This window comes from Callorhinus ursinus, unplaced genomic scaffold (genome assembly GCF_003265705.2).
Source record: "Callorhinus ursinus isolate GAN/ISIS: 27379988/994484 unplaced genomic scaffold, GSC_fseal_2.0 scaffold22, whole genome shotgun sequence".
In the NCBI taxonomy this organism is placed as follows: Eukaryota; Metazoa; Chordata; class Mammalia; order Carnivora; family Otariidae; genus Callorhinus; species Callorhinus ursinus.
In genome coordinates, this window is record NW_027397084.1 from 689,471 (window position 1) to 715,975 (window position 26,505).

Genomic DNA, 26,505 nt, shown 5'->3' on the forward strand with positions numbered 1-26,505 from the left:
GCCAGCCAACAAGCCCATAAAATCCCCTAGACATAGAAACTCCGTGACAGCCCCCTGGCGTCCCCTCCCTCCTCGGGGGCTTTGTGCTATCACTTTGCTATCGCCCCGTACACCTTGCTTCGCTGCCCACCCCTCTGTCCGGTCTACCTCTTCATTCTTCAAAGCTGTGTGACCAAGAACCACGGGCACTGAAGGAGAAAAAAAATCCTGTAACACTAGCCTGTATGAGATGATAGTGGTGGATATATATCTTTACACATTTGTCCAAACGCATAGAATATACAACACCCAGAGAGAGCCCTAATGTAACTATGGATTTGGGGTGACTATGATATGACCACATAGATTCCCTGATTGTAACAAATGTACCACTCCCATGGGGGATGTTGATGGTGGGGAGGTTGTGTGTCTGGGGGGAGCAGGGGCTATATGTACTGTACTTACCCCTCAATTTTGCTGTGAGCTTAAAACTTCTCTAAAAACTAAAATCTGTCATTAAAAACCAAAACAACAACGACAAAACAAGCGAGCAACAACAAAGTAAAACCATAGGAAGTCAGTTTAAGGAGTAGTTAGTCTGCCAGACCCCCTCCCCCACCCTGAGCAGGCAGATCCCTTCCCCACCCAGTCCCCCCAGTCCCGTCGGAGACCATGGGAGATGCATATTCTGGAAAGGGTAAGACAGAGGGCCTTTGGGCTGGGAGACATTGATGTAGCTAAGGCAGGGGCACCACAGGGGGATTAAGTGTAAGACTCTGACGTCGGGGTTTCTAAAGACCAGGGCAGCAAAGGCCCTGCACAGAGCTTTGAGAGTCCCATTCTTCAAAAGAAATCCAGCTTTTTCGCAACGGGTTTGCTGCCAGAACACAGGTGTCATGAAAACCACCGCTCAACCTGAACCAAAATGGGAAAGGAAAAGACTCACATCAACATCGTCATCATTGGACACGTAGATTCGGGCAAGTCTACCACTACTGGTCATCTGATCTACAAATGTGGTGGGATCGACAAAAGAACTATCGAAAAATTTGAGAAGGAGGCTGCTGAGATGGGAAAGGGCTCCTTCAAGCATGCCTGGGTCTTGGATAAACTGAAAGCTGAACGTGAATGTGGTATCACCATTGATAGCTCCCTGTGGAAATTCGAGACCAGCAAGTATTACGTGACCATCATTGATGCCCCAGGACACAGAGACTTTATCAAAAACATGATTACAGGCACATCTCAGGCTGACTGTGCTGTCCTGATTGTTGCTGCTGGTGTTGGTGAATTTGAAGCCGGTATCTCCAAGAATGGGCAGACCTGTGAGCATGCCCTTCTGGCTTACACACTGGGTGTAAAACAACTAATTGTTGGTGTTAACAAGATGGATTCCACTGAGCCACCCTACAGCCAGAAGAGATACGAGGAAATCGTTAAGGAAGTCCGCACCTACATTAAGAAAATTGGCTACAACCCAACACAGTAGCATTTGTGCAAAATTTCTGGTTGGAACGGTGACAACATGCTGGAGCCAAGTGCTAACATGCCTTGGTTCAAGGAATGGAAAGTCACCCATAAAGATGGGAATGCCAGTGGAACCACACTGCTTGAAGCTCTGGATTGCATTCTGCCACCAACTCGTCCAACTGACAAGCCCTTGCATCTGCCTCTCCAGGACGTCTACAAAATTGGTGGTATTGGTACTGTCCCTGTGGGCCAAGTCGAGACTGGTGTTCTTAAACCTGGCATGGTGGTCACCTTTGCTCTAGTCAATGTTACAACTGAAGTAACGTCTGTTGAAATGCACCATGAAGCTTCGAGTGAGGCTCTTCCTGGGGACAATGTGGGCTTCAATGTCAAGAACATATCTGTCAAAGATGTTCGTCGTGGCAGTGTGGCTGGTGACAGCAAAAATGACCCACCAATGGAAGCAGCTGGCTTCACGGCTCAGGTGATTATCCTGAACCATTCAGGCCAAATCAGTGCTGGATATGCACCTGTGCTGGATTGTCACACAGCTCACATTGCTTGCAAGTTTGCTGAGCTGAAGGAGAAGATAGGTCGTTGTTCTGGAAAAAAGCTGGAAGATGGTCCCAAGTTCTTGAAATCTGGTGATGCTGCCATTGTTGATATGGTTCCTGGCAAGCCTATGGGTGTTGAGAGCTTCTCTGACTCTCCTCCTCTGGGCCGTTCTGCTGTTCGTGACATGAGACAGACGGTTGCTGTGGGCATCATCAAAGCAATAGACAAGAAGGCCGCTGGAGCTGGGAAGGTCACCTAGTCTGCCCAGAAAGCTCAGGGGGCTAAATGAGTATTATCCCCAATACCTGCTACCGCAGTCTTAATCAGTGGTGGAAGAACGGTCTCAGAACCGTTTGTGTCAATTGGCTATTTAAGTTTAATAGTAAAAGACTGGTTAATGCATCGTAAAACCTTCAGAAGGAAACGAGAATGTTTTGTGGACCATTTGGTTTTGTGTGTGTGTGTGTGTGTGCGCGTGTGCGTGGCAGTTTTAAGTTATTAGTTTTTAAAATCAGTACTTTTTAATGGAAACAACTTGACCAAAAATCTGTCACAGAATTTTGAGACCCATTAAAACAAAAGTTTAATGAGGAAAAAAAAAAAAGAAATCCAAGGATCAGTAGACATATGAGGAAAGTAATATGAAAAGAGAGAGAGACCAAAACAAATAGACAAAAGCAACTTGAAGAACTCTGCTATGCAAAGAGAAGAAAAAATTTTAAAGTCATTTATTCAAAGGGAAATATGATATTGCATCCATGAAATAAGAAAACATGCTAGGGGGCACCTGGGTGGCTCAGTCATTAAGCATCTGCCTTCGGCTCAGGTCATGATCCCAGGGTCCTGGGATCGAGTCCCACATCGGGCTCCCTACTCAGCGAGAGGCCTGCTTCTCCCTCTCCCACTCCCCCTGCTTGTGTTCCTGCTCTCACTGTCTCTCCCTGTAAAATAAATAAATAAAATCTTAAAAAAAAGAAAGAAAACATGCTAGGGGTGCCTGGCTGGCTCCGTCCAGAGAGTGTGCGACTTTTGATCTATGGGTCATGAGTTTGAGCCCCATGTAGTGCATAGAGAGTACTTCTTGAAAGAAAGAAAGAAAGGAATGAAGGAAGGAAGGAAGGAAGGAAGGAAGGAAGGAAGGAAGGAAGGAAGGAAGAAAGGAAGAAAGGAAGAAAGAAAGGAAGAAAGGAAGAAAGAAAGAAAGAAAGAAAGAAAGAAAGAAAGAAAGAAAGAAAGAAAGAAAGAAAGAAAAGAGAGAAGAAAGAAAGAGAGAAAGAAGAAAGAAAAGAAAGAAGGAAAGAAAAGAAGGAAAGAAAGAAAGAAAGAAAGAAAAGAAAGAAAGAAAGAAAGAAAGAAAGGAAGTTGAAAAGAAAACATGCTATAAAAGTAAACATTTGGAGAACAAAATGAGGTCTTAGAAATTAAAAATATAACAGAAATGAAAACAAACTGGAAAGCTGGAAGTTAAAGATATCCTCCCCAAACTACTGCAAACAAAACAACACAGGAAAACAGAAAAGAAATGAAATTAGAGGACCAGTTCAGGTAGACCAGCATCTAACTAAAAGGAAATCTAGAAAGACAAACCAGAGGAGAGAAAAATCCCTGAAAAGGGAAGTGAAGATAACATTTCCCAGGATTGAACAAGATTAGTTTCAAATTGAATCAGCCAAAGAGTGCATAAAAATATACCCTCCACAGAGCACATCCTCATGGAATGTCAGAACACCAGAGACAAAGAGAAGATCCTAAAAACTTTTGGAAAGAAAAACAAGTCACATTAGAGGACCTAGACTCAAAAATAGCATTGGGTGGGGCGCCTGGGTGGCTCAGATGGTTAAGCGTCTGCCTTCGGCTCAGGTCATGATCCCGGGGTCCTGGGATCGAGTCCTGCATCAGGCTCCCTGCTCAGTGGGGAGCCTGCTTCTCCCTCTGCCTCTCTCTCTCTCTGTCTCTCATGAATAAATAAATAAAATCTTTAAAAAAATAGCATTGGGTGTTCAACAGCGCTGTTGTAGAAGATAATGGAGCATTCATTGCCTTTGAAGTTCTAAGAGAAAATTATTTCCAACCTAAAATTCCAAACCCTGCCAGACTACTAATTAAGCATAGGATAAAAATGCGTCAAGACATGCAAATGATCCAAAAGCTGCAACTCTGGTTTATCGCTTGCCACAGTGGGAGGCGAAAGGATGTGTTCCACCAAAAACAAGAAAAAAGAATAGAAAGGCAGCAGTCAGCCGTTAAGAGGCCCATACCAGGATAGAGGGCAGCTGGGTCTGCCGGGGGGAGTCAAAGGGCTCTGGGAGAGATTTCTTCGAGAAGATAAAATGCATAGGATACCTAAAATTTGAACATATTGTGATGAAAATCTATGGCACTGGGAAAGATTGGGGGGGTGAATCACTAATATGTATAAAGAAAACTAAGCAAATAAAAAAGGACCATTAACTGTGGAGGGAACAAAATGTTGAAAAAGGCCAATAAAGTACATGGTTTAGCTAGAAATAACATTTTGCCATAATAATGAAAACACTGAACCCCAATCTAAGAGGACGATATAACCATAAATCATCCTGGGAGGATGGGGAGACAGGCAGGGTTCTGGGGGACGGCTATATGGGGAGAACGGCTGAAAGAGAGTTTCATCTACACCTTATAGGGTGAGACCATAATTGGTACCCAAAACTGAAAAATCCAGAAGCAGCAATACACGTCTCTTTTCTATAGATATGATGCCAAAACTCAAAGGAGTCATTTAAAAGAACTGAGAGAGGTGGTGCCTGGGGAGTGGGAAGGGGAGGCCAGGAGGCCAGGAGGCCGGGAGACCTCGGCTTTTCCTAACAAGGCTACTAGAACTAGCTGATGCTTTCAACTACTGCTGGGAGCCCTCTGTGTTATAATTCCATGCTTCTCCATCTGCCTGCCTTCTGGGAAGCGAGTTCTACAAGGACAGGGACCAGGCCCCACTCATCTTTGTTGCCCCAGTACCTGGCCCAGTACCTGTCCGACAGCAAACCCTCAATTACATGTTTGTGGAATGAATCACAGGAGGTTCAAGCTGGGAGGGAACTTTCATTTCGAGCCTGTCATTTTACAAGGTGGAAAACAGGAGCCCACAGAGAAGGAATGATGTGATCCCCAGTGAGTGGCAGCTCCAGAGCTATGCTGTTAACCTCCGGATTCTCTGATTGCCACTCCCACAACACCAGGGGCTGCCTGCTCATCGGCATAGAAGCGACAGTTCCGGGAGCTGACAGCTCTCTTGGGGAGAGGCTTTAGAGAAAGGGGAACAGGAATGTGAAGGGGGAAGACAAGCCACCCAGGAGAAGGAGAGGTGGGCGAAACCTGCTCCTCAATAGTCAGGACGCTACAGAAAGGCACCCAGAACAGGGTTGCAGAAGAAATGGCACATTCCCACCACCCTGTCTGTGGGCAAAAGCAGCCACAGAGGATGCTCAGTGCTGCCTTCCGAAGAGCGCCAAGTGCATGGACATTAGGCAGGAATGAATTTGCACCCGGATCACGACTGCCTTTGAGTTTTGAGAAATGTGGCCTTCGCTCTCTGCAGCCTCCAGAGAAGAAGCCTGGATCAGAGGTGGAGAGCGATGCTCCACAGCCCCCTCTGGGGCCGTGCCACCCCCTTGTCTCTCCCTGCATCCCAGGCGACTGTACCAGAAATGTCCCTTCCTTCCTAGGCCTCTGAAGGAATGCCCACCTGGGCATTAGTAAATTCATGCAAACAGATGCCCGGGGGGCTCCCGGCCACCCAGTTCTGCACCTAGCCTGACTCAGAATCCCAGTGTGGACTTAACAAGGCCACCCTGCTCTCCATGCCTGAGGAAATATTTGTGTCATTAATGGGCAGCTTGTCCTTCCCTGGCCACGTGGATGCCCAGGTTGATGAGCGGGACGAGCCCGGAGACCTTTGGGGAGACAATATCCAGTTAGGACTGTGTGAAGTCTGGTGGTATCTCAGGTAGGGTACAGCATAAGGTCTGCCTGGGTCACAGAGCTCCTGGCCACGAAGACCCTTCTTCCAAGAGCTCTTGGAGTTACCCCACCCCCTGCCCCCGATGCAGAGCCCAGTCTCTCCACTGCCTTCCATCCGGGGGGAGTGAGGCGGGCAGCACCATCTCTCCCTCCCTCCTGTCACAAGAACATGGGCCCTCCCCTGGACTCCTAGCCATCCCTTTGTCCGGCCCATCTTGGAGTCCGACAGACTTAGGGCCAAATCCATACTCCACCACTTTTTAGCTGTGAGACTGGGAGCCAGGAGGTTGCCACCCTTCTAAGCCTAGCTTTTCTCAACTGCTAAAGGTGACATTCTCCCAAGGATGTTGTGAGGATTAAATAAATAACATGAGCAAGGCATTTAGCAGGGCTTGGCCCATGTTTCAGTTGTCTGTTGCTGCGTAAAACCCACTCCAAAACTTAGTGATTTAAAACAACAGCTATAGGGGTGCCTGGGCGGCTCACTCTGTCTGCTTTCTGCTCAGGTCATGGTCCCGGGGTCCTGGGGTCGAGCCCCACATCGGGCTCCCTGCTCGGCTGGGAGTCTGCTTCTCCCTCTCCCTCTCCCTCTGCTGTTCCCCCTGCTTGTGCTCTATCTCAGTCAAATAAATAAAATCTTTTAAAAAAATAAAACCAAAAAAACACAAAACAGTAACAGCTATTTATGATGTCTCACAACTCCCGGAGCTCAGCTGGGCAGGGTAGCTGGGTCACTCACTTGGCTGCATTCAGCTAGCACTTCAGCTGGGGTGGCCAGAACAGGCAGGCCCTCACTGGACCTCTTGCTCCAGCAGAATGGGTTTCCTGCGAGGTGGCCCAGGGCTCCAAGAGTTTAGGCAGAAGTGGTCAGTTAACACCTAGGCTGGAACTTGCCCAGCATCACTTTCGGCGCATTCTGCTCGTCAAAACAAGTCCCAAGGTCAGCCCAAGAACCAAGGGGGGGCCGGTGGGGAATAACTCTCCGGTGGAAGGAGAAACATGGCACAGGAATGGAAGAAAGTGTTAGGGAGTGTCTTTGGAAACAGTGTACCCAGCACATAACATTAGAGCAATGGTAGATGGGGAATGGTGGGAGCTCGGGGTGGCCATTGGGATTAGCACCCTCTTGGAGGCCGGCCCCGAGTAGTGTTTCCCAGACAATGGGGGCTGGATCACTGGTGTCCTGAAGATGATTTGGTGGACCTGGGCATGGCAAAAAGTAACTTTGCATTTTCAATTATTTTGCAATCTTTTGATACCCTCAAAGAGAAAGATCTCTGCCTAGGGCTAGTTTGTCTGTAACACCTCTCTGACACTGGCCATCTCTGGCTGGGCACTCACAGTATCTGACAGGCAACAGTATTTAGCTGGACTGTAAGATGTTACTTTGTTTCCCCTGTACTTATTTTTATTTTTCCATTTAAATTCAATTAGTCAACATGTAGTACATCCTTCATTTCAGATGTAGAGGTCAGTAATTCATCAGTTGTATATAACACCCAGTGCTCATCACATCCCATGCCCTCCTTAATGCCCATTCCCCTGTATTTATTTGTATACTTGCCAAGTGATACTGGCTTTCCGTTCCTGAGGATAATAGGGAGGTGGCTGAAGTAGAGAGCCAGAGAGGTAAGAACCCAGGGACTTCCCAGTGTGGGCTGCAAACTCTCTCCTGAAACCCTCCACCCTTTCAGTGAGTCTGAACAGTGAGTCTGTGGTCCCCAGAGGAAAAGCCAGTACTCCTGGGAGCCCCCATACTTAATCTGTATTCTTTACCTCTCTCACCCATCAAACTTTTCCCCCTCAACATAAATTGCACTCCCCATAGAGGTTCCTTGGCATTTTCAAAGTCCTCTTCCAGAAATATCTCTGCACTTTACTCTTCCCTCCATCCTCCCATTGTCTATAACCAGGCAGTGTGGTGCAGTGGGAAGCTCTTGGTCCTGAGGCCAGACCACCTGGGGGAGGTCCTGCCAGACACAGCCCAACCCTTCTTATTTGCAGCCCAGGGCAAGACAGCAAAGGAGGCCCCCAAATTCTACATCTTGATGGTTAAACCTTACAAATAAAGCTAACAAAACATTATATAAAATAACTTTCAACTTTCTAGGCAGACAAATATATTTTCTTTATAATGTGTTCACACACATAGAGGTATGGTTTTTCTATGATGAGAGACAGAAAAACATAAAATATAAAAATGACTGAATTTAATATTGTAAATGCATGGAAGTTCTTTTGATGAGTTGGCAATATTTAGATGGGTAATCAGTAAAAATATTCATAATTCATGAATTATTATGTATTTATTCTATAACATTTATATTTATTCCTCTAATTTCATTAAGATCACCAATTATGTTTTTATAATTGATTCCCATGTAATTGTTTTATTGACAGTAATGGTATGACAGATTAAAATTAAAATGTAATTGTGCTCAAAGTATACAACGTTTTAATATATTTTATTATAAATGCATTTTAAAGCAAATGTAACAAATCTTAAATTTAAATTATTTAGATTAACTTTTCCTATTTTTATTTAAAAATATTCAACATTATCTATTTTTTTACATTGTTTTTTTAAAGATTTTATTTATTTATTTTACAGGGAGAGACACAGCGAGAGAGGGAACACAAGCAGGGGAGTGGGAGAGGGAGAAGCAGGCTCCCCACTGAGCAGGGAGCCCGATGTGGGGCTCGATCCCAGGACCCTGGGATCATGACCTGAGCCGAAGGCAGACGCTTAACGACTGAGCCACCCAGGTGCCCCTCAACACTATCTATTATAATTAAAAGGAAAAAAAAAGTTATAATTGATGAACACCAGTTGATGATTTGTCTGTACATGAATACCACACTATCATTTTATAAGTTTTGGAAATCAGTTGGTGTAATTCTTCCTAGTTTTTACTTCTTTTCAAATTTGCTTTGGGTATTCTAGATCCCACTTTTTCTGTCTGTAGGTTACCTTCATTTTTGAAAGATATTTTCACTAAGTATAGAATTCTGGGTTGACAGTTATTTTTTAATTTTAGTACTTTAAAGATGCCTCTCCATTGTCCCATGGCTAGCATAGTTTCCCATGAGAAGTATGCAGTCATTCTTTTCCTTTGTTCCTCTGTATGAGATGTGCCCTTGTTTCTCTAGCTGTTAATAGAATTTGCCCTTTGTCACTGGTTTTCAGTAATTTGATTATGTTGTGTCTTCATGTGGTTATCTTTATGTTTCTTCTTCCTGGGTTCATTGCACCTCGGGAATTTGTTTTTCTCTTTCATCAAATTTGGAAATTGAGGGAGGGTGGGAATTATTTTATTTATTTTTTCATCATAATAAATGTGCTCTTTAATCCCCATCACCTATTTCCCCCATCCTCCCACCCACCTCTCCTCTGGTAACCATCAGTTTGTTCTCTCTTGTTAAGAGTCTGTTTCTTGGTTTCTCTCTTTTTCCTTTGCTCATTTGTTTTGTTTCTTAAATTCCACAGATGAGTGAGATCATATGGTATTTGTCTTTCTCTGACTGGCTAATTTTGCTTAAATTTGGAAAAATTTTGTCCATTTTTTCTTCAGATATATTTGTTATCTCCCTGCCCTGATCTGGGTCTCCAATTACTCATGTGTTTGATTTCTTGACATTATCTCAAATGTCATTGATGTTCTCTTTATTTTTTTCCTGTTCTTACTTTCTCTCTGGGCTTTATTTTAGGTGTTTTATATTGCTGTATCTTCAAATTCACTGATCATTTCTTCTACTGTATCTAAATCTGCTTTCCCATCCAGTGTCTTTTAAAATTTAAGATATATATTTTTCATTTATGGAAATCACTTTGGGATCTTTTTTATACTATTTTTATACTATTTTTCTCCTCATAATGTTCATGTGTTTCTCTGTCTTCTTGAACACATGAGGCATATGAGGCATATTTATATTATTTCTTTCCATGTCCTTCTCTGCTAACTCCTTCATTGCTTCATTTCTGGGTCTGTTTCTACTGAGTGATTTTTCTCCTGATTGTAGGTCATACTTTCTACTTCTTCACATATATATATGATTCTATTACTAAGTAATCTCTACACCCAACATGGGGCTCAAACTCACAACCCCAAGATCAAGAGTTGCATGCTCTACCCACTGAGCCAGCCAGGCGCCCAGTACTTTCTATTGCTTTGCATGCCTTTTATTGTTTGTTTGTTTGCTCTTTATCAGATTGAGGACATCTCTTTCTATTCCTAGTTTTCTATAAGTTTTTATCAGGAATAAATGTTGAATTTTGTTAAATGGTTTTCTGCATCTATTGACATGATCATAGAGTTTCCTCTTTTTAGTTTGTTTAATATGCTAAAGTAAATTGATTGGTTTTCAAATGTTAAACCAATTCATTCAAGGGTGCCTGGGTGGCTCAGTTGGTTAAACCAATTCATTCAAACCTGAGATATGCCTCACTTTGTCATGATGTATTATCTTTTTTATATATTGTTAGATTTGATTTGCACTTTGTCATGATGTATTATCTTTTTTATATATTGTTAGATTTGATTTGCTAAAATTTGGTTAGAATTTTTGTGTCTATGTTGAGGGATATTGGTCTGTAGTTTGATTAGATGCTAGACATCATGAATCTTCCATTGCTTGGTGTTGGCATTTGTCGAATTTCTTTAGGTAGTATTGGACTTAGCTCTGGCACATAGTTAACATACTTGGAATAAGATGTATACTTTTGAGGCTTGCTTTTAAGATTTTTAGGACAGATATAGAGTAGCTGTTAGTCTGAGGTTAATTTAGACCTCTACTAAGGCAATACCCTTCTGAGGACTATACCCTCTGTATTACAAGGTCTTTCTACTCTACCTTATGAGAACACAAACTAATCCCTGCCCTGTGCGAGCTACAGGCATAGTTCTGCCTCCAGTGACTCTTCCCTAGCCATTCCTTTCATGTGTGTGTAAATCAGTACTCAACCAAAGATTCAAGAAGACACCTCTGCAGATCTCTGGATGTATGTTCAGCTCCCCCTCCCTGGGACTCTGCCCTGTAAATTCTAGCACCTTGGCCTCTTGAACTCTAAATCTGTCTTCTCAATCAGCAAGACATCCAAGCTGTCTTTGGTTTCCCTCCTCCCTGCACTGAAGCCTGCAAACTGCCTCAGGCAGTGAGCTGGGGTAATTATAGGGCTCACCTCATTTGTTTCCCTTTTCAGGGGATCAGAGTCCTGAGTTGCCTTTGTCCAAAGTCTAAAAATCACTGTTTCAAATATTTTGTCTGGAGTCCTAGTGTTTTAGGGCAGGAGAGTCAATCCAGTCTCTTTCACTTCATTACGGCCAGAAACTGAAGTCTTGTTCTGTCAATAAATTTATTTTTTGTGTGGCAGTGACATGCAGAGCCTTCTAAGGTGCTGATCCCAGGTCGGAGGCCCCTCTGCCTACATCTAAAAGCAGTACTAACTAGATGTGTTACTTTGGGCCAGTTACTAATCCTCTCTGTGCCTCTGTTTAGATTACTGTCAAACAGAGAGGACAATAATGGTATTGATCCTAAGGCTTGTTGTGAGAAATGGGTAAGATTTTATAAGCTTACTGCCTAGCACCCCAGTGAGTGGGTGTTCCATAAACGTGGATTCCTTCAGGGACAATCAGGACCACCCAACCCAGGCTGCCTCAATCCCCTCTCCTCTTTCCTCAGAAAAAGAGGAGTCCTTCTTCTTCATTTTTCCTATTTTTCATATCCCCTGGCTGATGAAGTAAAAAGATCTTTTATGATTATACTTTCTCTTCATTCACTTTTTTTCCCCTAATTTTTCACCCTCTCTCCTTCCACAGATTCTTTTTCCTCAGATGAAAACATATTCCTGTCTACTGCCTTCTAAACACAAACAAATAAAAACATTCCCTCTTCTCTACCTCCCCCTTGAGCTCCCTTCCTCTGGCTTTATTTCCTTTCCCTGCCAACTTTCCTGAAAGAGGGCTCTGTACTCTCCACTTCTGCTCTTCACTTCATGCACACCCGACATCTCTCCACACCCTGCGCGGCTTGCACACCGTCCCCTCACAAAGCCCAGGCGACCTTCTAGCTGCAGTAGTCACATCTTAATCCTCACTCCATGCAACCTCCCTGGAGAACTTGACACTGGATAAATACTCTTCCTCGGGCCTCTACAATTCTCTCCAAAATGGCTTTTGGACCTGGACAAGCAGATTCCCTGAAAGAACAAGCAGCTCATGGGGCCAAAGAAACATGCCCTCCTAGAACACGGAACTTGTCTTCAAGGCCACACTCCAGGTACCTGATATTTGGGAATTCTTTGCCCAAACAGCCCTAGGCCCACTTGCAAAGCCTGCAAAGCCTTCTTCCCTCATGTGCCCTCTTAAAGGGCGGAGCATGACTAACGTGTGCACTCTGGGCCTGAGGGGTGATCGGGGCACTGCTGCCAGGTGGAGAGTGTGAATGGAGCTTGGCCATATGGCTGGAATGGGCACGCATGCTAATATGAGATCCCTCACTCCGCAGGACCAGCCGAGAGGGTAAAAAGAAAGGTGGCAGGCTATGAGCAGGGGGCCATTCGCGTGTTTTCCAGGCCCTGCAAATGGTAGCGGTGGGTTTGATTCTGCCCTCTGGCTCCCCTGCAGCTGCCTAACCACGTTTCCCTATCTCCTTCACTGACGTGGCTCTCACTTCCGTCCTCCTGAAAGAGGCTTCCCGGGAGCCAGCCTTTGGCCTCCATGCTCCACCTCCTCTGGGCCCATCTCTCCAGCATTCGCTGTGCGGTGAGGTGGGTCAGCGTCCACACACCCGCCTTTTCCTCCAGATGGGAGGTCCTTGAGAAAAGGCTGCCCAGTCACCCTGGTTTCCCTAGCACAGAGCTCGCTGGCATCCAGTGGGTGCTCCATCCATATTTGCTGAATGGCAGAGGGAATGAATAAACGCAGCTCGCTCATTTGCTCCCGTGGTCTACATTCATCCCGCTAGGCTTGTCTTTCCTCAGCACATGTGATGAAAAGACTAAGCAGGGGCTCTGCAGTTAGACTACAGGGCTGCAAATCCCAGCTTACCACTCGTAAGCTGGATGTCCTCTAGGGTAGGTCTTTCAACTGTTCTGTGCCTCAGTTTATTCTTCTGCAAAATGGGGATAATAATAGTACCTACTCATTTAGGATGCCATGAGGAATAAGACAGCTAATGCACAGGCCTCCACTTCCCTCCCTCTATGCCTACATTTGTGTTGTTTGTCCTACCTGGAATGCCACCAGCATCATCCCTGTTCTTCAAGATCCAACTTGAACACACCACCTCCTTGCAGCCTTCCCAGATTCCCACTGCTTCGTGCCTCCTCCCCAGCTAAACAGCCATGAGGTGCTGCCTGAAGGCCACAGTCCTACTCAGCCCCAGGTTCTGGTTATGTCTGTCTATGCCCCACTCTCCCCCCATAGAAAGCTTCTGGTAGGCAGGGCCTTGACAGTTGGTGTTTAATGGATGCTTAGTGAATGAATGAATGAATGAATGAATGAATGTAGGATATTTCAGAAGCTCTGACAATATTCTGATAAATCTACAAGAACTGTTTTTTAGGGACTCTTGAACTGAGGTAAAGCTGGCCCTCTAGAAATGGTAGAATCCCCATCAGAGTATTTTTGGTCGTGGTTATTGCTCGCAAACACTGAGTCTGCAGGGGAAGAGGCCAGCAAGCTGATTCACCTATAGTTAGCAAGTAGTCATTTCTGCTTGAGGACTCTATCTCCATTGCCAGCCCTACACCTGTTCTGGAGGTTAGAGGTCAAACACGGGCCTCATGGGATTAAACTCATGGCAGGGCTGCATGCCTTTCTGGGGCCCGAGGCTCCGCCCTCCATCTTCAAAGCTGGAGTGGTAGGCCGGTAGGTCAGTAGGTCAAGTCTTTCTGCTACCATCTCCCTGGACTTCTGTCATCATATTATGTACCTTCTCTCTGATCACAGCCAGGAAACTTGGAAGGATTTATGTGATTAGATTGGCCCACCTGGATAATCCAGAGTCATCTTCCCAAGTCAAGGCATTACCCTTTATCACATCAGCAAAGTCCCTTTTGCCATGTAAGGGAATCTGTTCATACATTTCTGGGACATCTTGGGGTGGGGGAGGCATCATTATTCTGCCTACTGCCGCGTTACAAGTTGTTTTCCACGTGGGGACTGTCCAATGTCCTCTTCAGAGTACCTCCCCATCGCCACCAGAATAGCAAGTCATGAGGTAGGGGTCAGCACATGCCAGGCACTGTTCTAGGACTATTCACTTCTTAACTGATTCAATCTTCACAAATTCCTTATGAACCCCCCCACCCCCAGGTCCTTGTGCGTGGGCTGTGCACAGTGACTTCCTTCCAAAAAGCACAGTCAGGAAGAGGGGGTAACTTCTCCGTAGAGAAATGTGACAAGCAGGGCCTCATCCCGGTGACCCAGGCCAACATCGATAGTCATGAATCACATCGATCGTATGCAATATTGACGTGATATGATGTGAAGGGCACCGCCCCCCTGTGATCTTCCTCCTTCCCTCCAATCCTTAATCCCAGTTGGATCATGAGAAAAAAAATCAGACAAATTCCATAAAGGGGCATCCTACAACACGTCTGACGAGTACTCCTCAAAACTGTCACAATCATCAAAAGCAAGAAAAGGCAAAGAAACTGTCGCAGCCAGGAGGCGTAGGAGACGTGACAACTGACGGTAATGTAGTCTCCTGGATGGAATCCTGGCACACAGAAAGCACATTAGGTAAAATCTAAGGAATCTGAATAAACTACAGGCTTTACTGAATAATAATGTATCAATATCGGTTGATTAATTGTAACAAACGTTAACAGTGTTAAAAACTGGCCATGACATACATGGGAACTCGGTACTAGCTTCTCAAATTTTCTATAAATCACAAACTTTTCTAAAAAACAGTCCATTATTAAAAAATAAATAAGTACTTTAAGAAAACCCTACAAGATAGGTAGCATTGTTATCCCCATCTTAGAGAGAAGAAACCAAGGCCCAGGAAGTAACTTGTCCTATAAATGGTGGAGCCAGCATTTGAATCCAGGATTCTGCCTCTGAAGTTTATGCTCTCTCTCTCTCTCTCTCTCTTTTTTTTAAGATTTTTATTTATTTATTTATTTGAGAGAGAGACAAAGAGCAGCGGGGAGGGGCAGAGGGACAAGCAGACTCCCCGCTGAGCAAGGAGCCTGATGCGGGGACCCCGACATCACAACCTGAGCCAAAGTCAGACACTTAACCGACTGAGCCACCCAGGTGCCCTGGGAGTTCATGCTCTTAACCACTATGTTTTCCTGCTTCTCTAGGGGCTGTCCAATCTCCGTCATTAGCCCGGAAGTTCTCCGAGGTCAGGATTTGTCTCTTCCCTGAGACCAGGAACAGGATTGTGCCTCTTTCCTTTGAGGGACAAGGACTATATTTTCTGCCAGCCAGTACCAGCTCCTGGCCTCTGGGCACAGTGTAGACACATGCCCTGCATTTTGGGGACAGACCAGTGTTTTTCAAGCACAGGCTTTCACTCCCCCAGAGAACACCTGGCAATGTCTGGAGATATTTTGGGCAGTCACCCCTGGGGGAATGCTACTGCCTTCAAGTGGGTAGACACCAGGAGTGCTGCCAAACATCCTGCAAAGCTCAGGACAGCCTCCCCAAACAAAGAATTATCTGGCCCCCAAATGTCAATAGCACCAAGGCCAAGAAGTCCTGGGACAGACCCCACGGCGAATGCCTCCATTTTATTCTGCCAGTCATATGTATCTACCCCCCGTGCCAATGTTTGATTTGGCAAATCTGGTCACCAGAAGTATAGCCGTGCCTCCGTGGTGGGGAGCTCCACCCTGGGGAAACAGAAGGGAAGGGGTCGGCCCGGGCCCCCTCCCCCTACCGGCTCCTCCAGCCCCTGCCTAGATTACCTGACCTCCCTCATGGCCCTTCTGGCAGAACCACCAGGATGCCCCATTTCCTGGGGCAGAAGGAAGTAACCAGCTCTGAGGAGGTCACAGCTGAGTCAGCCCGTCTTGGCCTCAGCTCTGGGAGCACATGGAGACTAGAAGGAGGCATCCACGCTGTGGCTCCTGGCTTGCTTGGGGCAGCCAGCCCGAGAGGCGTGACAGGGAGCGGGGAAGCTTCGGCTGCCGAGTCAGCCCTGCGCTTGCCACAGGCTCCCAGAGGCTTCCAGGCGGGCATGTCATGGCAGCTGCGTCCCTTTGGGCAAGTCATGGCTTTCTGGACCTTGGCTTCTTGGCATGTTCAAAGTGGAGAACATTCATGCTCTCTATTTGTGAGAGGGCAAAGTCATCAGGGAGAACATTTTTATGGAGCCCTGACTCAGGTACTGGTTCCAGGGGCTAGGGAAAGTGTGGTGAGCAAACAGCACCCTGTCCTCACAGAGGTCAGACTCTGGTGAGGGGAGACAGCAAATACACTGGCAGACAGGCAATCGATTCCCAGTGGGGGCCTGCAGTAGCTCCTGGGACTGGTTGGCTCTCAGTCTCATCCCCCCCCCCCCCCGCCCCCGGTCCCTGCCCCGCCTTCTGGGTTCTGCAGGTGCTGGAAGCCTCAAAACAACATTGCCCAAACTCCAGTTAGGGTCTGCCAATGGGAAGAACGGGTGAGAGACGGGAAGAGAGAAGCAGCCTTACCCGCTGCTGCAGGTGACTCCAGAAGTGGTGGCGCTGGGGGAGGCGCTTCGGCAGCCTCGGTGGGCGCGTGTGGGCTCCCTGGGAGGGCTCAGTGGCAGCTGGCCCAGCAGTAGCAGGAACGGAGGGGGTAGCGCTTCCAGATGCTCACCGCCAAATGCAGGCTGTGGGCTCCAGCCCACAGAGGTTAGCAGCTTCCCAACCTCTGAGCACCGCCTCCTCCCTTCCAAGACACCTGTGACCAGTTCCCTGGATGCAGCCCCCTTCTACCTGAAGCACCTAGAATGCTCTGTTTTCCTGATTGGACACTAGTTGATACAGATGGCAATAAGTGAGATGACAAATGTGAAAAGGCTCTGTTTCTTATTACTGAATTCTCAGTGACTTTCCCCTTAGTGGGACCCTGACATATTCCCACCCATCAGCTTGACTGCTTTAGACCAGACTGCCTGCCACCCAATGGGAGACCATGGGTATCTTCAGGGACCAGGATACACCCCCACACACACACTCAACACCCCCTTCACTTTCACCACCTCTTCACCCCCTGCCGTCCTGTTTTATTCTCATGGCTATATTTAGAAGCGCTTTCTGATTATCTGACTCAATCCCACTCTCTGTATTTTCCATCTGTTTTGCTTTGTTCTCTTCCATAATGTCAGACTGCCCTCAAAGACCTCTAGAGTCAGAACAGGGCCACAGAGGAGGATAGAATCCTTGCTCCCTACCTCCAAATACGGCTCCATGCAGATGCCTGAACCGCCACTCGAGTGGTCCTTCACATTAAGGCAAATAATCTTAAATGAGGTTTTCTGGGAGCCCATGACTCTCCCAAACATGTATTGGAAAATCTATGTTTATTTGAGGGGGGGGGTTTTTGGGGAGAGTGCCCATGGTGTTCATCAGATTGTCAAAGAAATGTAGGTTAAGACCGGTCTGTCGATGATATAGTTTCCTTCAGAAGAACAGTGCCTCATTGCCCCTAAAGTGGGATTCAGGGAGGAACACCTGTTTCCATTAACTTCTATTTATACCAGATTCATTCATCTTTTCTCCTTGTCTCACGTTTTTACTTTTCTTTTTTTTAATTTTTACTTATCTATTTTTTAAGATTTTCTTTTTCAGTAATCTCTATGCCCAACGTGGGGCTCGAACTCACGACTCTGAGATGAAGAGTTGCACACTCCACTGACTGAGCCAGCCAGGCTCTACCCCCCCCCTTTTTATTTTTCCACTTAGATGATGTTTATCATGTACATTTTATATTAACACAACAGCACAGGCCTATAATTTATAAGTCCATAGACACATATTGGCATTCAGTTTGTTTACATTGAAAAAGTTGCCCTGTCAACATAGTTTGGAGGAAGCAGAAGGGCTTGTATACCAGCATTCACTACAGAGTTATTCATACGAGCCAGAAGACAGAAACAACCTGAGTGCCCACCAAATACATGGATGGGTAAACAATATGGTCTATCCATACAGTGGAATATTAGCCATAAAAAGGAATGACGGAATGCTACCACATGGATGAACCTTGACATTATGCTAAGTAAAACAAACCAAACACAGAAAGACCAATCTTGTATTCCACTTACATGAAATATCTAGAATAAGCAAATTCATAAAAGACAGAGAGGATATATGAGGCTTTTAGGGGCTGGGGGGAAGAAGGAACGGGGAGTATTATGTGTTGAATTGTGTCTCCCCAAAATGATGTGCTGAGGTCCTACTCCCGGGCACCCCAGAATGTGACATTATTGAGAAATAGGGTCTGTGCAGACTGAAAGAGGTGGAGGTCATTAGGGTGGGACCTAACCCAGTATGACGGGTGTCCTGGGACATTTGGACACAGAGACACACAGACACAGAGGGAAGATGATGTGAAGACAGGAAAAAGGCAGCCACGTGACTGGAGTGATGTGTCTCCAAGCCAAGGGACTCCAGGGATTGCCAACAAACACCAGAAGCTAGAAGAGGCAAGGGAGGAGTCCCGCCTCAAGCTGTCAGAGACAGTGGTTCTGCTGACAGCTTGATTTCAGACTCCTCGCCTCCAAAACTGCAGAGACAATAAATCGCTGTTGTTTTAAGCCACCTAGTCTTTGGTACTTGGTCATGGCCACCCTGGGAAACTAACACAGAGAGTTACAGCCTCGGAGTTACAGCATTTCTGCTTGGAGCGATGAAAAACTTTGGAAATAGATAGTGGTGATGTTTGCACATTTTGCATGTCATGAATGCCAGTGAATTGCACAATTAAAAATAAAGTGGAAAATTTTTGATGTTATATATTTTTTACCTCAATTTAAAGCAATTAATGATGTAGGATACCAAAAATCATTGAATTGTACATTTTAAAGGGGTAAATTGTATGGTATATAAATTATAGCTCAATAAAGCTATTAAAAATAGTTTGTTTATGGAGAGGCAAAAAACCTAGAATAGCCAACACATTGAAAAACAATAAAGTTGGAAGACCAACACTACCCAACATCAAGACTTGTCATAAAACTACAGCGATCAAGGGATGCCCAGGTGGCTCAGTCGGCTAAGCGTCTGCCTTCAGCTCAGGTCATGATCCCAGGGTCCTGGGATCGATGGAGCCCTGTGTTGGGTTCTCTGCTCAATGGGGAGCCTGCTTCTCCCTCTGCCCCTCCCCCCCACTCATGCTTCTGTTCTTTCTCTCTCTCTCTCTCAGATAAATAAAATCTTAAACACACACACACACACACACGAGTGATTAAGACAGTGTGGTACCAGTGAAAGCACAGACAAATAGATCAATGGGACAGAACAGAGAAGCCAGAAACAGACCCACAGAAATATAGTCAACTGATCTTTGACAAAGGAACAAAGACAGTCTTTGCAGCAAATGGTGCTAGAACAACTGAACATCCACAGGCCCCCCCAAAAAAAAAAATGAATCTAGACACAGACTTTACACAATTCACAAAAACTAACTAAAAATGAACCATAAACCTAAATGAAAACACAAAACTATAAAACTCCTTAAGGATAACGTAGGAGAAAACCTACAAGACCTTGCATTTGGCGATCACTTTTTAGATACAACACCAAAGGCAGGGTCAATGGAAGAAATCATTGAGCCGGACTTCATTACAATTAAAAACTTCTGCTCTACCAAAGACACTTTTAAGAGAATGAGAAGGCAAGCCATAAACTGGGAGAAAATATTTGCAAAAGGCATGTCTGATAGAGGACTGCTATCCAAAATACAAAGAGCTCTTTAAACTCAACAATAAGAAAATGAAACACCCAATCAAAAAATGGGCAAAAGATCTGAACAAACACCTCACTGAGAAAGATCTACAGATGGCAAGCAAGCATATGAAAAGATACTCCACATTCTATGTCATTAGGGAAGTGCAAATGAAAGCAGCTAGGAGATACCACTACACATCTGGTACATGCCCACATCCAATACCTATTAGGATGGCGAAAATCCAAAACACTGAAAACACCAAATGCTGGTGAGGATGTGGAGCAAGAGGAACTCTCATTCATTAGTGGTGGGCATGCAATGGTACAGCCAGTTTGGAAGAAGTTTGGCAGTTTCTTACATAACTAAAATACTCTTTACCATATGATGCAGCAATCACGCTCCTTGGTATTTATCCAAATGAGTTGAAAACTTAAGTCCACCTGCACATGAATGTTTATAGCAACTTTATTTGTAATTGCCAAAACATGGAAGCAACCAAGATGTCCTTCAGGAGGTGAGCAGAGAAAATAAACTGTGCTACATCCAGACAATGGAACGTTACTCAATACTAAAGAGAAATAAGCTAGCAAACCATGAAAAGACATGGAAGAACATTACATACACATTACTAAGTGAAAGAAGCCAATCTGAAGAGTCTACAAAGTATATGCTTCCAACTACATGACATTCTTGAAAAGGCAAAACTTGAAAAGGATCAGTGGCTACTCAGGGATAGGGGAGAAGGAGGGATGAATAGGTGGAGCACAGGGGGCTTTTAGGGCAGTGAAAGGACTCTGTATGATACCATAGTGGTGGATATATGTCATTATACATTTGTCCAAACCCACAGAATGCACACCACCGAGAGTGAACCCTCATGTGAGCTATGGACTTTGGGTGATATGGGGGTATATGGCAGATGGGAACTCCTTGCACTTTGTGCTCAATTTTGCTGTAAATTTGAAACTACTCTAAAAAAAAAAGTATCTTTTTAATCCATATTCTGGCACTGTCCAGAAAATTTTTTAACAGGTTTATTTATAATTGTTATAAAGTTGAATTACTAAAAAAAAAAAAGAGTTTGGAGGCCACTGCAAGAGGACATTTATATGTGCATAACAGCCCAGAGTTAACTTACCACAGGGATGAAGGGGAAGAGGTCCTGTGTAGGGGTGGAGGACCAGGGACGACCTGAGCCACCTTCTTTCTCCCAGGAGATACCAGGTGGGTGGTGGGGCTGGAGCAAGGTGCATAACCTCTCTGTGTTTTGGTTTCCTCATCTGTGAAACGGGAGAAATGTCGGTATTTAATATTAATCGACATTTACTATTGTGAATATTGATTTGGTGAATTAATGCAAAGCGCTGTTTGTTGTGCCTGTCGCATGGGAAGCTCTGCGTAATACTCAGAACCATAAACATGGTGCCCTCGGAAGCTCCCCTCCCCTGCTGCTGGGCCAGCACTGAGGAGGGAAGTATGGGCAAGACAGTTAACATTTACCGAGAGATAGCCACATTGTACCAGGCGCTCACTTAATCTCTCCCCCAGTTGTGAGGTAGGAACTCTCCTTCCAGAACGGGCAATGCAGAAAGTTCAAGTGATTTGCCCAAGATCACATAGCTAAGTAGAAGTGACTGAACCAGGCTGCAGATTGGGTGGGGCTCCACGACACCTAACCAACTCATTTCTACTCTGCCACGTGCCTGGTATCCCCAGTTACCAATGAGACAGGGGTGGGTTGCAGAGCACCATGTCTACATGTTCAGCAAGCAGCATGGAGGTGGTGACATCTTAGGAAGAATATCACAGTTCCCTCCATGTGCTAAAGGCTGTGTCAGGAATTGGAATGAGCGCTGCACGTGGCCTCAGAAAATATGGCACAAGTCCCAGCTACATCTACTGCTAGTTGTGTGGCCACAAGCAAGTCACTGTACCTGGGCCTCAGTTTCCTCATCTGTAAAATGCGTATAATAACTATCCAGACCGTGTGGATTTTCAAGGAAGCAAAACAAATCTAGAAATGTCTAGCAAGGGGCTGGCCTAGAGAACATACCCAACTCATGTTTACTGAATGTGACATACCACCAAGAATTAGAAGAGAGGGATAGAATCAGTCCTGGGGGCTGAGCTCCCCTTATTCCTTCCCACGCCATTTCTTTCAGGAAGAGGGGGAGTAGAGCCCCATTCCCCACACGGTGCCCCTAAGGGAGGGAGTCAAGGAGGGGAGCTGGAGGTTCTCAGTTCCGATCCAGCAGCCTCCGCCACTACACACAAACACACCCCCTTCTACACAGCCCTCTCCTGGGAGGTTGTGCCATAATGTCCCTGTCTCCCACTCTCCCAGGCATGGCAAAGACCACAACTGTGGTCCAGCTGTGGAACCCAGTCCAGCCGCTCCTGACTGGCCCTGTGCCAGAGACAGGAAGCCAGGAAGAATCGTGCACGCCTGCTGGACACTGGGAAGGGGGTGGACACCAGGGGCTGGAGCCGGGTCAGGCTTGGGAGTGCATTGTGAGCACAGGACTGTAAGAGAGCGCTGTGCAGGGTCACTGTCACTCTGGAGGGCTCTGGGGAGGCTTTGTAGACTCTTCAGATTGGCTTCCAGGAGGCTGGAAAGAGCACTGGTTTGGGAGTCTGGAAACCTGGGATTTAGTATGATTTTGTCACTCACTCACTCACTGTGTGACTTGCATTAGCTCCTTCCCCCTCAGGCCTCTTGTGAAACTAGAACCATCTACTGAGCTGTCTGGGGCAGACACAATTCTAGGGAATACACCAGCAGACAAGACAGAGTCCCCTCTCTTCTGGAGCTTCCTTCTGCCAATAAACAAGCAAATGTAATAGAAAACAGGGTGGAAAGGCCTCTGAAGAAGAATAAAGTGGTGTGAGGGGACAGTGAGGGTTCCGGGATGGCCTCTCTGAGGTGATGCAAGCAGAAGAAAAGCAGAGATGAGGAAGGGGGCCATAGGAAGGTCTAGGAGAAGCACATTCTGAGCAGAAGGAAGAGCAAGAGCAAAGGCCCTGAGGCAGCCATGAGGCAAGTAGAAAAATAAACCCAGGAAGCAACGAGGCTGGGAGAGAGATGCGGGCGAAGGTAGGAAGAACCCATCTAAGGGAGGCTGGAGGCCATTGTAAGGACTTGGCAATTTACTCCCAAACTGATCAGTGGGCCCCAGGAAAGCTAGGCCTGGGCTGGGAAGCAGAGCCCACCTGGTGTTGTGTGTCAGTGGGTGGAAGGGGCAAGTTCAACCTCTGCTCATTTGCCCTGGGGTCCTAGCCAGGTGCTTCAGGAAGTTTTGTACCAGGCCTAGAGTGATCAAGGCGCTTGGCTCAGGTGCACAACTTAAAGCGGCATCAGAAAACTCAGTAATGAAGATAAACAATATTTTCCCGCAATATGTCTAAGAATCAAAATTAATGCAAAAAATCCACAATGCACAAATTGCCAATACTTTAAATCAACACAGGATCTAACCCTGCACTTGCATAATCCTGTCTCATTGGCTTCACTCTAAGCCCAGCCCTGGTTTCAGTAAAACTTTATTTATAAAAATAGAAAACTGGCTGGCAGGGCTGTGATTTGCTGATTTTTTTAAATACTAAAATATTGGATTAAAACGTTATTTACCTCAGCACCCTTCTAAATTTTGCACCCTAGCCAAGGGCCCCATTTACCTTACCCTAGTCCTGGCCCTGGGTAACAGTAAAAGGATTGATTTCCCTACCGAGGGCCCCAATGTTCATCCCTCCTGAGACTCAGAGAAGTGAACAGACTTCTTCAGGGAAACACGAGGATGGTGGAGCTGGGATGTGAACTGTAGTCCCATGCCATGCAGAGGCCCACCACCTGGCCCTCACATCATACTGTGCTCTGCCCTGGAACATTGATTTTTTAAGTTTTTTATTCAAGCATAATAGGCATAGAAAAAAACCGCATGTACCTTAAACGTTCACCTTACTGAATTTTCACCAACTGAGCGCACCTGTAAAACGGCGTGTGGGTTTCCATTTAAAGCGTATTATACATTTCCAACAAACCAAACATATTCATTAGGACTGGGCCAGATTCCTCAGACTTGGAGCTCAAGCAGGCAACTTACAGTAAGGATGAGGGACTGGGCTGATCCAGAGTTTAGGGGCCGGGATAGAGATTGAGAAGGGGTGCATCGCTAGGGTCTGTGGTTGGGGAGGGGGCCCTACATGCCAGAGAGGACAGGGAGAGAAGGCGGGGGCTGCCCTGGAGACAACGCCCCCCCACCCCCACCTTGGAGGAGGGCGAGGCCCATGCCGCAGGCCCAGGTAAGCTGGTAAGAATGCAGCAGTCGCCTAGCCCAGGCGCGGGTGCGTCCTGGTGACTCAGCCCTTGCCAGGAAGGGGGAGTCCACTCTGCTCTCCGGAGCTCCCAGACAGCAGCCGGATCGAGGCTGGCTCCAGGGGCGCCAGGCCGGGGGGTGGGGGGGGGAGCGCAGCAGGCAGCCCGGCCCCGGCAGCGGGACCCTGCCTCCCGGCCCCCGGAGCCCCCCTTCCGGCCGCAGCCACCTGGGCTCATCGCAGGGACGCGGCCGCGGGTGGCAAAAGCGCGGCGGCCCGTCCTGGCCACGACGGCGCCGCAGGGGCCTTGGAGCGGCGTAAGTAGCGACTGCGGGGGCTGGAGGAGGCCAAGGAGAGACACCGAGTCCCTCACTCGGCCCCCCGCGTCCCAGGCCCCTGCTTCAGGCCCGGGCTGGAAGGCGGGACTTGGGGAACTGGCCCGGCGCCGCCGCCGCCGCCGCCGCCGCCGCCCTAATTGCTCCCTGGCCGGCGTGGTGGGGCGCCCAGACTCGGCTCCGAGGCGGCCTGGGTCAAGTGTGGCCGAGACGCTGGCACCCCAGCAGCGGCCCCACCTGAGGATCATCCCACGGTCGCGCCCAGCCCCAGCAGCCGGGCCGCAGGCTCCAAGCCCTCCCCCCATTCTCGGGGGCCTGGCCCCAGGGTCACGTTGAGGGTCCTCGCCCCCCTCGAGCTGCCCGACGGCGGCTCCTCCCTGTCCCCACGGCCCCGAGGAGGGACCCAGCTCACAATTCCAGATGTGCCGTCGGGCTGTCCCTGCCTGGAGGGGCCCCTTGAGAGAAGGGGCCGAGCACCCGCATCTTGGAAAGCCTCGGATTCCGGTCTCGAGCCAAAAGAAGGGCTGAACTCCGACAACCTCGCCTTGCCTCCAAAGTTGGTCTTCTGACACAAATTCCCACGCACAGCTGGCGGGGCTGGGGGGATTAGGGATGCTCGGGGCTCCTACAGGACGCGGGAGGCTAGATGGTCACTAACCGGATTTCCCGGACGGACAGCTTCTGGCGGGGTGGGCACGAGGTCTGTGAGCCCCCGGCCCGGGGCGGAGACCGACGGGGTGGGCGAAGGGTGCCCAAGGACCCTGATCACTCCCATCTTTGGGACTACGAGATTTGGGGCCACAATTATTCAGACAATTGGCTCGAGGCGGTTGTGGCCAGAGTGGTTTCTCTCCCTCATTCTCCTAATTTTCTGCAAACTTTTGCAAAGTTGAGGGCAGGAGAAGACGAAGGCGCAGCTCCTCGGGCGGCCCCTCGGGGCGCTGGGCCTGGGGGCGAGCGGAGATTTGGGGAGACTGGGGCCCAGCTCCGAGGTCGCGGAGGAAACGCGCGGAGTCGGCTTCCTGTGGGGGCTCCGGCTGCGGCGCCCCGCGGACAGACGTGTCCGGCCCAGGCTGCGCCGGGCCGGGCGCTGGGAAGGGACGTGGGGGGGAGGGGGCGACGGGGGAAGGCGAGGAGGGGGCGGGGAGAGGGTGGGCCTGGGAAGAGGGGAGGGGAGAGGCGAGCGGGGGAGGAGCGAGGGGGCCGGAGAGAGAGAAGGAAGAAGGAAGGGGGCGAGCGGCGCGAGGTGGCGCCGAAATGGGAGAAAGGAGCGAGTGAGAGGGGAGGGGGCGCGGGGCGAGCGGCGGGGAGCCGAGCTGCCCCTCGGTCGGGGCGCCCTCCGCAGGCGCGCATGGCAGCCCCCGCGCGGTGATCCTCCCGGGCCGAGCGAGTAGCGCGCAGCTTGCACGAGTGAGTTGGTCGGTGGCCGCGCTCGAAAGGGGGAAGGCGCGCGCCTGCGGCCGGATTACCCCCTGTGCGTCCCCCTCCCCCTGCTCGCGCGAGGGGACGGTCGGCCCTGCCCGCTGAGCCCTGTTTTCTGCAGGTCCCGGGCCGATGTCCCAGGTGAGTGGCCAGTGCCCCCCTCACTGCGACGCGCCCCATGGAGCCCCCAGCGCAGCCCCGGGCCCAGGTAGGACCGCGGATGGAGAGCGAGGCTGGAAGGGAGCTGGGGCAGGCGGCCGGGCCGGGGTGGGGGGGGGGGATGGGGGTTGGGGGAGTTGGTGGGGGGATTTGCTAATTCTCACTCCTCCTCCCTGAGACGCGGGGAGACGGTTCTGGGGAGCTTGGGTGGAGGTGGGGGTGAGGAGATTAGGTATTTGAGTATCGGGGACCGGGTCCAAGGAGAGTGGAGGGCTGGGGTGATGGGGGCAGGGCCGAATGGAGACGGCGGCTGCGCCAAATTGGCTCCAACTACCCCCACTCGCAATACCACACACACACACACACACACACACACACACACACACACACACACACACACACAC

The 26,505-nt window shown here is 48.1% G+C and overlaps 1 protein-coding gene, 1 long non-coding RNA gene and 1 pseudogene across 6 annotated transcripts in view; 2 read left to right on the plus strand and 1 right to left on the minus strand.

Annotated features, from left to right (window-relative positions):
- Nucleotides 1-642: 642 nt before the first annotated feature.
- On the minus strand, nt 643-25,013 carry LOC141374784 (uncharacterized). The gene is made up of 3 exons (XR_012381901.1): nt 24,933-25,013; nt 21,013-21,154; nt 643-894 (listed from the first exon to the last, which is right to left on the minus strand). It is a non-coding gene; the product is annotated as an uncharacterized lncRNA (long non-coding RNA).
- Nucleotides 890-2,308, plus strand: LOC141374783 (elongation factor 1-alpha 1 pseudogene; annotated as a pseudogene).
- Nucleotides 24,280-26,505, plus strand: part of MDFI (MyoD family inhibitor) — a 17,066-nt gene continuing 14,840 nt past the window's right edge. For 2 of the 5 annotated variants that reach the window (XM_073904952.1, XM_073904955.1), the window contains exons 1-2: nt 24,521-25,076; nt 26,064-26,150. In XM_073904952.1, the coding sequence (XP_073761053.1) occupies nt 26,075-26,150 (76 nt within the window). In that variant the 5' untranslated portion in view covers nt 24,521-25,076; nt 26,064-26,074. The other 3 variants (XM_025890401.2, XM_073904954.1, XM_073904953.1) reach the window with 2 other exon arrangements.